Source organism: Cibotium barometz, chromosome 6 (genome assembly GCF_041138505.1).
Source record: "Cibotium barometz isolate CiBa-2024 chromosome 6, ASM4113850v1, whole genome shotgun sequence".
Classification (NCBI taxonomy): domain Eukaryota; kingdom Viridiplantae; phylum Streptophyta; class Polypodiopsida; order Cyatheales; family Cibotiaceae; genus Cibotium; species Cibotium barometz.
Genome location: NC_141051.1, coordinates 2,807,079 through 2,821,721, shown reverse-complemented (window position 1 = coordinate 2,821,721; position 14,643 = coordinate 2,807,079). Strand labels below are relative to the sequence as shown.

The 14,643-nt window shown below is 44.5% G+C and overlaps 1 protein-coding gene across 1 annotated transcript; it reads right to left on the bottom strand.

Moving 5' to 3' along the window:
* Positions 1-10,921: 10,921 nt before the first annotated feature.
* Positions 10,922-12,970, bottom strand: LOC147637345 (heat shock factor protein HSF8-like). Its single transcript, XM_086799131.1, has 2 exons — positions 12,699-12,970; positions 10,922-12,124 (listed from the first exon to the last, which is right to left on the bottom strand). Exons 1-2 carry the CDS (start codon positions 12,939-12,941, stop codon positions 11,096-11,098), a joined length of 1,272 nt encoding a protein of 423 aa, XP_086655257.1. The 5' UTR covers positions 12,942-12,970; the 3' UTR covers positions 10,922-11,095.
* Between the last annotated feature and the right edge of the window lie 1,673 nt (positions 12,971-14,643).

The window sequence follows — 14,643 nt, the reverse complement described above, 5'->3', positions numbered from 1 at the left end:
GGCGCATGTGTATAGATTACAGGGCGCTGAATAAGAATACCATCAAGAATCGATTCCCCATACCAAGGATCGATGACATATTGGACCGCTTACAGGGCTCCACAGTTTTTAGTCGTATTGACTTGAAAAGCGGGTATCATCAGATACGCATTAGACCCGAGGATGTGCATAAGACAGCATTCCGAACCACGTTTGGGTTGTATGAGTTCTTGGTTATGCCCTTTGGTTTAACGAATGCGCCTGCTACATTTAACAGAATGATGGACAGGATTTTCAGGCCTCATAGAGAGTTTGTGGGCACATTCTTTGATGATATGATTGTGCATTCACAAACTGAGGAAGAGCATAGAAGGCATTTGGCCATTGTGTTTGCAGAACTCAGAAACCATAGGTTGGTGGTTAATGGCAAGAAGAGTGAGTTTTTCTTGCAGGAGATACATTTCTTGGGGCATATTGTGTCTGGTCATGGAGTCCGTATGGATCCAGCAAAGGTGGAAGCAATACTTAATTGGCCAGCTTTGAGGACTGTGCATGATGTACGCAGCTTTTTAGGATTGTGTTCCTATTACAGGCGTTACATACGGCACTTTGCTGAAATTGCTTCACCTCTTCATGCTTTGACGAAGAAAGCAACTCCGTTTAGATGGGCTGATCGGGAAATTACAGCATTCAAAAAGCTCAAAGAAAAGCTTACTTCGGACCCAGTATTGGTGTTACCGGACCTCCGAAAGGCTTTTGTAGTCTAGTGTGATGCATGTGGAAGTAGCATTGGTGCAGTTCTCATGCAAGAGGGACATGTGATAGCCTATGAGAGTAGAGTTTTGCAAGATGCCGAGAAGCATTTGCAGGTGTATGAGAAAGAGATGTTGGCTGTAATTCACGCTCTTTCGACTTGGAAACACTACTTGCTTGGGGCTGATTTCACTGTGCAGACAGATCATCACACCTTGCGATATTTCCTCACGCAGACTAAGCTTTCAGAGAAGCATATGCGTTGGGCAAACTTTTTGTCAATGTTTCACTTCCAAATTGTGCATGTGGAAGGCAAAAAGAATGTAGTGGCAGATGCTTTGTCACGCAAGCCACAGGTCTCTGCAGTTTCACTTGCTTATCATCATGAGCTTGATGAAATGAAAGAGCAGTATGCCCATGATGAGGATTTTGAAAGGTTGTATGATCAGATGTCTGAGGGTCAGCGGCATGAGCATTACACTCTCAGAGATGGGTTTTTATTGATGCATGGCAGACTGTGTGTTACCAGGCCATTGCGACTCAAGGTTATGATTGAAAGTCATGCTCCACCGTATGCAGGTCATAGAGGTATTGACGCCACGGTCAAAGCAGTGGAGACTTTCTTTTATTGGCCAACCTTGAGAAGAGATGTTGATGCCTTTGTAAGGCAATGCATCGTATGTCAGAAGGTAAAGTTTGACCGTCAGAAGACACCAGGGTTATTACAGCCTTTACCTATTCCGGATAGACCTTGGGAGAGCATTGCCATGGATTTTGTATTTGATCTTCCACGGACACAAACGGGAAATGATGGCATCTGGACTATCATATGCAGGTTCAGTAAGCAGGCTCATTTCATTCCCGTGAGGAAGACAATTAAAGTGGATCATATGGTGAAGTTGTTCATGGCGAACATCTTCAAGTATCATGGCTTGCCTACGTCTATCATTAGTGACCGTGATCCACGGATGACGAGTTTGTTTTGGAGAGGGTTGTTTGACAACATGGGTACAACTCTCAAGTTTTCATCGTCATTTCATCCACAGACAGATGGTCAGTCAGAAGAGGCTAACTCTACAGTGTTGGATCTTCTCAAGTGTTATGTGTCAGAGCACAAGCAACAATGGGAAAAGTATCTTCCTTTGGTGGAGTTTGCATATAACAACACTGTACATAGCTCGACAGGCAAGGCGCCTTTTGAGATTGTAGAAGGAGGGAAGAAGGTACCACCCATTTTGCATACAAAGGATAAGATCTTTGAGGCTGATCAGTATGTGGAGAGCTTGGATGAAGCTTATCGGAGAGTTAAGTTGGCCCTCCAGAAAACTCAGCAGAAGCAAAAGAAAGCCGCAGACCGTCACAGACGTGATTTACAGTTTGCATTGGGTGATTGGGTTCTTTTGCGTTTTGAAAAGGCTAGACTCAAGAAGATGAAGGGTAAAGAGCGCTTATTCCCTAAGTTGAGCATGCGATATTATGGGCCTTTTCAGGTTTTGGAAAAGATTGGTGAGGTAACCTATCGTTTGAAGTTACCAGATCACTGGAGGATTCACAATGCTTTTCACGTGAGTCTTCTTAGACCTTTCCGTGGGGATGTGCCTGAGGATGTATCAGATGAGGCTCAGCCGGAAGTTGAGGAACTTGATGAGGTTCTGATTCCAGAGCAGATACTGGCACATAAAGAAAGGAAGGTACGAGGTAAAGTTTCCCGTCGCTATCTTGTGAAGTTCAAGAACTATTCACCGATGGATGCGAAGTGGATGGAGGAAGGTGACTTAACAGATTCACCTCAGGTTTTGCAACTTTATCTCGATGCCTTTGAGTTAGAGCCGACTCTTATTGTGGCTCATTCAGGTTCAGCAGAGCATGGGTCTGGAGCACTACCTGATGCTCAAGAGGGGGGTAGCACCTCCACTCCCTTGATACAGACAGGCTCAGATGACATCTAGAGGTCGCTTGGTGCAGATTTTATCTCATCCGAAGGTACTGAGGCTGACAGTACATCTGTTTATGGGACTTCTATGATATATGTGTACTAGTCACATGGAGATTTTTGTGGATATGTATGGTTCACAGTGGTATACAACTTGGACTATTACTATGCCATTGCTTTGCAGTGAATGATGATACATGTGTATGGCTCAGAGAGATTAGGACGCTGATCTTGCCATATTGTATATTTCACTTTGGATATTTTGATGCATCACCAGAATGCAATCGAGGACGCTTGCCATCTTTCAAGAGGGGGGTATGTCATGGCCCTGTGAAAATGGAGCAGGACAAGTGTGGGCATGGTGGTTGCAGAGTCAGAATATTTTATGATTCACATGGGGGGTGCCCGGACAGTGTTTAAGATGTGTGGACATCCCTAGGTGTGAAGGGGGAACATTAAAACATTAAGTTTGAATGTTTATTGAAGTTTGCCCATAGGCCTTAGTGGCCCTAGGAACTTATTAAGTTGGGGCCCTAGGGATTAAATTGGGAAGGGGTTTTCTCTCTCTTCTCTCTCTCTCTTCCCTTTTTGGGGAATCGTGTAGCAAAAGGAGAACTCCCCTCATGCGCTTGTGTACATGCGTGGAGAAGCTGAAGAGAAGAGCCGACTGCAGATTTGCTGTGTGCTGAAGCTGATTTTCTGAGTAGAATCAGCCGTACAGCACTGTACGGCCAGAAACTGGGCACTCTCTTTCTCTCTCTTTCTCCTCTGTTGCTGGCGGCGCACAGAGCTGCTGCTGGAAACTCTGCGCAGAAGCTCTGTACAGGCTGTACAGCCTGTTTTCCAGCCCAAACCCTACTGTACGACTGCCGTACAGTGTACGAGCAGTCAGGTACAGCAAGTACAGGTGCAGGCGGCGTTTTTCTGGGTGCTGGACAGACCTGTGCAGACCTGTGTATGCTGATTCAGGCAGGTACAGAAGTGGACAGCAGGCTGTTTATGCTAGTACAACGCCTGGCACGTATCCCGAGGCGGTACAGACGGGTACTGTGCTGATTTTCAGATCTGTACTTTTCAAGGACAGCATAGGAGTGAGCTTCAGGAGGAAGATACAGGCAAGTGCAAGCACACATGTGAAGCAGGGTTGTGGATTCAAGTGCCTGCAGGCACAGATTGGTGCTGTTGCTTCCTCCAGTGTTGTTTCACGAGCTGAACTTGGTAAGCCTTGACTCTGTTCATCTATCTCTCTTTCTATTGCTTGATGTCTGCTACAGGTATGTACTATCTGGCTCCTTGTGAGAGGAGGAGTATGGCAGATTGACAAGGGATTAAGACAGGGATTGAACAGCATATGTATGTTGAGCTGAGAAGATGTATCATGCTCTTGAGTTATGCCAGATGTATGCCCATGGCTGGCCTGCTTTGTGATCTTGGCTGATCAGAGGGAGGCACAGTGTGTTGCTTGAGGACACAGATCTGTGTGCATAGATCCTCTGTGCTGAGAAGGATTTGTGGGCAGTCAGATTGGACTTATAGGTGTAAACTCTTGGCTGGTCTTTGTGTTGTACTCAGCCATACATATTATTTTAATTGAATAAAGAAATACCGCAAGGGGCGCCAAGCTTTGGGGCCAACAGGTGTCGCTGTGTTTTCAGATTTGGGCACTCTAGCCCCAATCTGTGTTTTGTTTATCTTCTAGACTACAAGTGGACGGGTGATTGCTCCTACCGCACTCTGGTTTCCTATCAGAGGCCGGTTTCACTTATTTTTCTCTGTGAAAAATATACAGGCACAACAGGCAGTTTTTCTAGCAAGAAAATATACAGGTTTTTTTGCACAGTTTGGGTGCAGCAAATTTGGGCATTTTTGGGGCATTTTGGCATTGTGTACGCCATTTGCTGCTCTACTCAGTCATTGGTACATTGAGCTGCACATTCAGAGGATTGAGAGTGCAGGCAGATTTGGGTGAACTGTATTCAGTGGAGTACAGTTGTTATCAGGGTTTTTGCTATTGGGTTTTTTGGTAAACAGGTACAACATTGTGCGTAAAGCATAATGGCAAATCAACAGCAAAGTGATGTATTCACATATTTGTCTAAGGAAGACAAATTGGATGGCACGAACTACTCCTTGTGGAGTTTTATGCTGAAAAATGTGCTTGTGGCAAAAGGTCTTTGGGATTTTGTTAGTGGTGATGAACCACGTCCAGGTCCATTGGCTCCAGAGACTCCTCCCCAAGGGGGTGCTCGTGGACGAGGACAACAGGTACAGGCTCCAGGACAGCCATTGCCTGTTCAGAGAACAAATGCTCAAAAGACATGGGATGCCAGGGATGCACAAGCTTTGTCACTCATTGCATTGTCAGTTCAGAGGTCCATTATACCTCATATTCGTTCAGCTGGCTCTTCACAGAATGCATGGGTGACTTTGGAGCAGATGTATGCTGCTCGTAATGAGGCTAGGATCTCATTTTTGAAAAGAGAGCTGGAAAATCAGAAAATGAATGAAGGAGATGATATGTCTAGCCACTTAAACAAGCTGCAGGATTTGAGAGAGCAACTCATCAATGTGGATGAGATTATTCCTGAGACACAGTTTGTGTCCACCATCTTGCACTCTTTGCCAAGATCCTACTTGGCTTTCCATACCTCTTTGAACCTCAGCATGAGGAATGCTGTTGAACCCCTCAAGTATCAGGAACTTGTTGCTCTCTTATTACAAGAGGAGCAAATGAGGAAGAATATGAATATGAACACAAATGCTGAACAAGCATTTACTACAGGTCAAAAGGGGAAAGGGAAATCTCAGCCAAAGAGTGCAAATCAAAACTCAGGTGATGGTGGTTCTTCACAGGATACCAAGAAAGGTGATGGACAGCCCAAGAAGAAGGGCAAATGTCATTACTGTAAGAAGCCAGGTCACTACATCACGGAATGTAGGAAGAGGATTGCCAAAGAGAAGGCAAAGGAAGCTGGGATGTCTGTTAATGATGCTCCTAAAGCTCCTCCAGAGACTGCTTCTTTTGTTGAGGACAAGGATTACTGTTTTTTTACATGCAGCTATGATGCCTCTTGGTCTTCACAGGCACTCAGTTTGACAGAGCATGCATGTACTTGGTATTTTGATAGTGGTGCCTCAAAGCATATCACATCTCGCAGGGATTTGTTTAGTCATGTTGGCCCTGCCCCTGTTGGCAAAACTGTTCAGTGTGCCAACAATGCTTCATATCCAGTGTGTGGCATTGGGGAGATTCAGCTTACAGCCATTGATGGCTCCATTCTCCGCCTTACAGATGCCTTATATGTACCAGGGATAAAGAAGAATTTGTTGTCCATTTCTTCTTTAGCACATTGTGGAATGCAAGTCCACTTTGATGATGATAAATGCATGGTCAGAGACAAAGCAAATGCCTTGACCTTGATGCTTACTGGTACATTATGTCATGGACTTTATGAGTTGGATGCATTTCAGCCAGTGGATCAGTCTGCTTATCATGCATTCACTCTTACTCCAGCTATGGTTGATGCGGAGTTATGGCATGCTCGCATGGGGCATGTAAATTTTGGTAGTCTTATGCTTATGCAGCGACATAATATGTTTACAGATCTACCTCTCATGGAGAAGCCTCCAGATCACATTTGTGAAGGATGTATTTTGGGAAAAATGCACAGGTTTTCCTTCCCACGTGATCAGGCTCTAAGAGCAACTGCAAAGTTGCAACTTATACACAGTGATCTTTGTGGTCCCATGCAGACGAAGTCATTAGGTGGTTGCTTTTATTTTGCAACATTTATTGATGACTTCTCTCGTATATGCTGGGTCTATCCTTTGACACAGAAATCACAGGTATATGATGCATTTTTGGCCTTTGTAGCACTTGCTGAGACAGAGTCAGGATGCAAGGTGAAGACTCTCCGTTCTGACCGAGGGGGGGAATATATGTCACATGTGCTGAATTCCTTTCTTGGGAGTAGAGGTATAAAACATCAGTATACTACTCCTTACACTCCACAGCAGAATGGGGTTGCAGAAAGGAAAAATCGGTCACTCATGGAGATGGCCAGATGTATGCTAAAGGCAAAAAGACTACCACATATCTTTTGGGTGGAAGCAGTAATGTGTGCTTGTCATATTTTGAATCGATGTCCCACAAAGGCATTGGTTTCTATTACTCCTTTTGAGGCTTGGCATGGCCGCAAGCCTTCTGTATCGCATTTTCGTATCTTTGGGTGTCTTGCATATGCACACATACCCAAAGAGTTAAGGAGGAAGCTTGATGATAAAGCCACAAGATGCATTTTTGTTGGGTATAGCCATGAGAGCAAGGGCTACAGGTTATATGACCCACTATCCAGGAAGATATTCATCAGTCGGGATGTGATTTTTGATGAAAAAACAGAATTATCCATGGCTGGTTATGAGGCAAATCAGGCTGAAAATGATGTGTTTGAAGGTCTACTACCCATGGAGTTTCATTCCACAGTTGGTGATCCAACTCATGAGGGTACTGGACAGCCAGCAAATGATGTAGGTGGTGCAGAAATTCAGCAGCCAAATGAGCCAGAAGCTGAACCAAATATGGGACAGCAGGCACCACAGGTCAGACATATACCTAGATGGTATTTGAGGACATTACAGGACAGCCATTTAGAGGGTCCTCTTGCTGGTCGTACTCGTAGGGAGACAAGGACCAATGAGCATGCACACATCATGGATTTGAATCTGGTCATGGCAGCCAGTTTACAGGATGATGATGAGCCTGATTCATTTGTGGATGCACGAGATAATGTGCATTGGAACAAAGCCATGCAGGATGAGATTGATTCTATTAAAAAGAATCAAACATGGGATTTGGTTGATCTGCCCAAAGGCAAGAAAGCCATTAGTACTAAATGGGTCTATAAGTTGAAAAGACATGCAGATGGATCCATTGACAGGTACAAAGCCCGTCTAGTTGCAAAGGGCTATGCACAGAAAAAGGGCATTGATTATGAGGAGACATTTGCTCCTACATCCCGTATGTCGACACTTAGGTGTGTCATTGCATTGGCTGCACATCGTGGTTGGGTTGTTCACCAGTTGGACATAAAGACTGCATTCCTACATGGGGACCTCGAGGAGGAAGTATATGTATTTCAGCCCATGGGATTTGCAGAACATGGTCATGAGGGGAAAGTATGCAGGCTGAAAAAGGCCTTGTATGGTTTGAAACAAGCTCCACGAGCTTGGTATGCAAAAATAGATGCTTTTCTACTCACTCAGGGATTTGTGAACAGTCCATCAGAGACCACTTTGTATGTGAAGAAAGAAGAGACAGATCTGCTGGTCATCAGTCTTTATGTGGATGATCTCTTGCTCATGGGATCAAATGATGACAAAATTGCAGCTTTTAAGGAGATACTGCAACAGACATTTGACATGTCTGACTTGGGCCTTGTACATTATTATTTGGGCATACAGTTTGTGCAGGATAACAGAGGCATTGGGTTGTTGCAATCACGTTATGTTGCTAAACTTCTGGAGAAGTTTAAATTTCAGGATTGCAAGCCTATTAGTACTCCTATGGAGCCTGGGATGAAACTGTCACTACAAGATGACAGTGTTTCCTTTGATGCCACTACATATGCTCAGGCTGTTGGGTGCCTTATTTACTTGTGTAATACAAGGCCAGATATTCAGTATGCAGTCTCTCAGTTGAGCAGATTCATGCACAGCCCACGGTTGTCACATTGGCAAGCTGTGAAGCGTGTATTCCGTTATTTGCAGGGTACCTCGACTCTTGGTTTGCTTTATCCTGAGGGGGGTGACATGCAGTTACACGCTTACAGTGATTCAGATTGGGCTGGTGATTTTGATACCAGACATTCCACTAGTGGGAATTGTTTCTTCCTTGGCGCTTCATGCATTTCTTGGCTAAGCAAGAAACAGACCACAGTGGCCACTTCGTCTTGTGAGGCAGAGTACAGAGCAGCCTACACTACTACTGTTGAGTGTGTTTGGCTGCGTCGTCTTATGACTGATATGGATATTTCAGTGGAGGAGCCTACACCTATCTATACTGATAGTCAGAGTGCCATTGCTGTGGCCAAGAATCCTGTGTTTCATGCTCGCACGAAACACATTGAGATTCACTATCATTTTGTTCGGGAGAGACTCCAGGCAGGAGATATCAGTCTGATCTACTGTCCTACAGTTCAGAATGTGGCAGACATCTTCACCAAGGCATTACCACGTCCGAAATTTGAAGCATTCCGCAATGCTTTGAATTTGTTTCCTTTTGTTGGATGATGTACAGTGATCACATATCACTCCAGGGGGGTTTGTTGGGTTTTATGCTGTGTATGCACCCAGAGGAGTGCTAGTGATCATCAGTAGGTTACTGGGGCACTTTTTACTTCAGTTAGTGGAGGTTTTTCCCCCCAGTTTAGTTCAGTTTCACTTATATGCAGTTTATAAGTGTTTTGGTCCACCCGGCACATTTATGGCCGGACATGTGAACACTTATCCTTTAGGGGTCACTATCATGTGGCTTGTACTTGATTTTTTTCTATCATTGAGATATACAGCAGTCGTGTTCCCTCTCTTTGGTTTCCACGCCTGATTGCTTTCTGTAAACCCTAACCCTAACCCTGTTTGTCTTCAGTAACATGGCACAAGACTAGAGATGACCACTTGGATGGTCAAATGGTGACACCAACAATAGAAGCTGCAATCCCTCCACTATGCCATTTGCATTTCGGATGAGGACAAGTTCTGCTCAGAAACGAGACAGTGCTACGCTTTTTGCACAATTTCCATGCTTCATTGTTTGGGTTTCTTTGCATTAAGGGATTGTTAGATTTAGTATTTTACAGATTTATGAAGATTATGGACTTTTGGACAAGCTTTGGAAAAGGGCAGTTATCCAGAAATGGGTTCCGCGCATTCTGGACATCATATGGACCCCCAAGAACAGAACTTAAAAGGTTATGGAGTACGGCGACATGTGCCCAAGAGGCCATTGGATTGACATAAAGGCCAATTGTGTAGAAAACATGCCAAAAACAAATTATTTATGTGCATTCACATTGTTATTATAATGGGTGGACCAGGCTATTTATTGTTTGGGCCCCTCCTGAGTAAAAGCATTCACGCTTATTACTATTTTGGGGGAAAAGCATGTAATGCAAAAGTGTGGAGCATGGGAGAAACGCGTGAAGGAAAACACACATATACATACATACATACATGCATACATACATATATATATATATATATTTCAAAGGCCATTTGTGTGCACGTGGAGGATCCCAACAACAGCACCATCCCTATCTTCCTCTGCTGCTGCCGCATACACAGTCTGTACATGATTGTACAATCCCTTACTGTACCACCAATTGTTTTCGTACAATCATATACGCAGTGCGTACATGATTGTACAAGTCCGTACTGTACCACCTGTTTCCATACAACTGCCGTACTGTACTTGTTAATGTGGACCTGTTGTCTCTGTGCCTGACTGTACCTCTGAGTCCGTACCATGTATACTTTATGGCTGAAAAAGTTTCTCTGTTCATGGTACAGGTTGTATCTGTTGATTATAACCACTGTACTTGTTGGTTGTTTTGGATTTACCTGTTGTGGTGGAAGTAGTAGATGGGTGTTAATTTCTCAAGTGTGCCTCTGGTTTTAAGCGGATAAATTGAGTGCCTTTATTTTAAGTGTTTAATCACATTAATAGTCATGTGTGAAAACCCCCCAACAGGTTACACCATTGTGCATGGCCTCCAGAGATCATTGCCGTTTACGCTGATTGGGATCGTCGGGGATCCTCACCATGCTACCAGGCCTCAATCTTCCTAGTTTTGGCATAGAGAGAAGCTAAGCCATGTTACAACATAGAAGCAAGCGTTAAGCATGAAACTGATGAGACCAAAGAGAAAGTGCAGCAGTTTTCAGCCAATTTTGAGCAGCCCAACAGGCCCAAAACAGGGCACCCCAACACTACCCAGGCTGGGCAGCCCGGCCACCCAATAAATAGATGCATTTGGATTAATGACGGTGTCATGTGTGTGTGTCTCTCTTACCCTACCCTCCCTTTCAAATTACTTATCTTTAGAACAAGACTCTTACCCCTTTGAAGTTAAACCACCAAAACTCCTACCCAGGGGGATAACTCAACCTATGTACTCTTCAGATGGTAGTGATAGCACTCATTGAACAACTTAAAAACTTTTCACTTCAACAAAAGAAAAAAAGGACAGGATAATTTTAATCTTTGAATTTCAATCACTGGAACACAAAAGGCCATGGGAAATTTACCTGATGGTAGTCACGATGTGCCTTTTGCCAAATCAGAATATGTATTGTTGTGCTTGAGAAAGCTAAGCCCAAATGAATAGAGCACCTCAATTCAAACAAAGATATAGCCCAAAGTCTACATATACAAGGTCATTGGGGCTTTGAACCAGAATCCAATTGACCCATGTGTTGTACAAGTTGATCCAAGTGATACTTTCCATTCCAGATGGGATTCCCAATGTCAAAATCCGTCTCTGTATCTGGAATCTTGTTGCTGCTACCCAAGAACTGTTCCCAGAATGGATCATTCAAGATAAATTCTGGGACCTGACTCTGTTCATTATCAAAGACTGCCTGTGAGTCCTCTTCTCCCTTTATGCTAAGATCTAGCAAGTCGAGATCTACTCCCATCTGGTTTGTTACACTTGGTACAATTGAATCAGACAATTCCTTGGATATATCTGGAACTGCTTGCAGGTCCGAAAAATCTGTAAGAGTTGCTCTTGCTTGGTGGGAAGCATAGCTTCCTTGTGCCTGTGAGGGAAAAATCACATCACAAAGAAACGCCTCCACAGGATTGGATGCTTTTAGCCCACCTTCAGAAGTAAAGGGTCGCAAGGCTGTAGAGGACGAAGAATCCGAGGCATCCATCGGTTCATACTTTACTAGCTGCTTATGGGATGCAGGTGGTGTTGATTCCTGTCCTCCACCTTTCTTCGGAAACCGCCTCTTCTTCCTCACATCTCTAATCTGTTTTTTGTTCTCAGTCTGTTGCATCAATTGTGAAAGGAAAGATGGGCTCTGCATTGCTTTTGCCAGAAACGCCATCATTTGCTGCTGCCGTTGCTCAGTTGATTGAAGGCGCTTTCCTATGCTCTGCAAATCTTGCTCTGTAGACTGCTGCTGCTGTCTCAACCTCACCAACTCCATCATCAACACATTCTTGTCCCGCTTGAGCTGCTCGATCTCATCTTCCACACCAAACTTTCCAACTTCCACACAATGCCCTACTGATGAATTGTGTCCCGCTGAGGATCCTTGTGTTTGAGTAGGTTGTGGGGGTTGGCTCTGCGATGCCATGGGCTTTTTACGGTGGATATTCTTCAACAAATGCCTCTGGCCGTGCAGAAAACCCTCATTGGCAAACTCCCACTGATCAGGATCCATTTTCCGAAAACCCTACGCAATTTCCGCACAGAATAACACTATAAACAGGCAGCATCCCATGCACACATAGGATGGCAACGTGTGGAGTCATGGACTTTTTCTTTTTTTGCTTGAAAGCGGCAAAAAGATAATCAGGGCAAGGACAGGGTAGAAAATCATTTTTCAAGGAACTCCCAGCGGGTTGGTCTGAAAAACTAAAACAAAGTAAAAATTCCTGGGAAAACCCTTAGGCCATGCTTGCGAGACCCTGAGACAGAGTGGAAACCCCTTCAAATTCCCCAAGACACTTTGAAAAGCTAAATTGGAAATTCCTAAAGCAGGAGGAGAGACCCTGAAGCATGCTGCCAGGAAGCCCTAAACACAGTGGATAAACCCAAATGAAGCTTGAACCCTAAAACAGGGTGGAACCAACACCTACAACATGGTAGAAAGCTAAACCGGGTGGAGCCAAAACCCTAAAACAGGGTGGACAACTGAACAAGCTGTAACCCAAAAACCTAAAAAACCTCAAACAGGCTGGAAATCGCTACAAGATACCTGTGCGATTTTGCCCACACAGATCAGAGCGAGAGAGAGGGAGACTCACATAGCTGTTAAGCTGGCGGACGAAGCTGGAGAAGTTGCTGTGCTTGAAGTAGCGCGGGAGCAGGAGCAGCGAGAACTTCTGGAGGTCCCACACAACGAAGCTGGTGTTGGTGGGCGCCCTCCAGGAGACGATGGCGTCGGTGGAGGGGTCGTCCACCATGTCGAAGGTCTTGGTGAGGAAAGGGGGAGGAGGCGACTCCATGGATGGCGCCACCAACTCCATTGCTGCTGCTAAGGCAGACATGATGCGCTGCTAGCCCCTTAAGCTGCTCCTCTACGTTGCCAAAAAGTGTCCCGATTCGACGTGGCAATAAAGAGTGGCTTTTTAAAAAAATTATCTAGAGCTGCGTCAGACACGACTCAGACTTCTCGAAAAAATCACTGTGCTCTCGATTAGCCACTTGTCCCAATCTTGCCGATTCAATCTCTTCGTGTGGTGCCACCGTCAAACATCCAGCAGGTTTTGAACCCAACACCTCCTGCATGGGACTTAAACACTTTACCTTACCTTATTGCTAGGCTGTGTCTCCATTGGCTTGACGATTCAATCTCAAGAAGATCAAGGGCGGTAGCTTATTATATTATTATTATTATTATTATTATTATAGAATTTGGGATGCCAAGTACCTCCTTTTAGAGAGGCATGGGCTAAAAATTTCAAGTGACATACATTTTTTTAAATTGCTCATAAAATACCTGTAAAGTGATATTGGATATGAGAGTGAGTGGGCGGTACTAGTGAGTCAATTCACACGCGTCGGGGCGCATGCCCCCGTACATTAAGGGAGCAGGCTTATGTGTGCATGCATGCTTGGGATGGCTAATCCTTGGCTGCAAGAGGTGGTGGAACATGCAAGCGACCCGTCGGGGGATTGGGAGTGAAGCGCCCTTGCGAAGAAGAAGGCGGTGAGAGGGTGAGGAAGAAGAATGTCCCAGATTGGATCAACGAGAGGCTTAGCACACAAGCTATGAATCAAGGGAAGAAGGTATGCATGAAAGTGAACCCTGAGCTGATAAGGAATCAAGTTGGGCTTCTCTCTGTGTAGTGTTATCATCTTCTACCAGGCAAACCTCCTGCTAAAGCTCAGGTGGGTAAGTGGTTACAAGAGGATATTTTCCATGATAGGGTGGTCTCGAATGTGTTTTATCTAGGAAAATGGTTCTTTAACATCTTGTCCATTAAGGGTCAATCTGTGTCAAAATTGTTTGCGAAAACTCCTCTCTTTATGGGGCATAGGTTGGTGCATGTGTTTCCCTTCGACCCCTTGTTTGATGTAAATAAAAGCCTTCAGGAGGCCTATCTGGTGTGGGTGGAAATAACTGGGCTTCCTCCTTGGCTTAGACCTGCACTACGAGATATTGCATGTAATTATTCTCCAACACTCCCTTGAAAGTGATAGGTTCTCCTTTATGCAAGATGTTGAGCAACAAATGGAAGGAGGCTTTGAGTCTAATGACTTGGGATGGGGGATGTAGAGTCTTAGGAAATTCAATGCTCAGCTTGGGACTTTGGTGGTCTCACAAATTCAACCCCCACAGGTCTTTTGGATACTTGCTCATCAAGAAAATTGAACAATAAAGGGCTAAGGAGGTTGGCAGACTGCTCGGACTGGGCATCTATGGGGTGGAAAGAACTTGCTCAATTGGAGCTAGAATTTGACGTGTCTGCAAGGGAAAGGGATTTAACGAGATAGGTGCTAGTGCATATTCAACTGGGTTGGTTCTCTACTGCATTTAATGAGTCTTGCTGGATAAAGGATTGGGCTTGGTTCAATGGAGATAAATTGTTAAAGGGAAAAACTAAGGATTTGTATATAGAGCTAAGAAAGGGGGAAATTAATGTTGAATATTTCAACAAAATTTGGAGGGTTAGTTGGAGCCTTGGTTGCTCGAAGAGGAGATGGAAAGACTTGTGGGAATGTCATATCCCTATCAAGTTTCAGGTT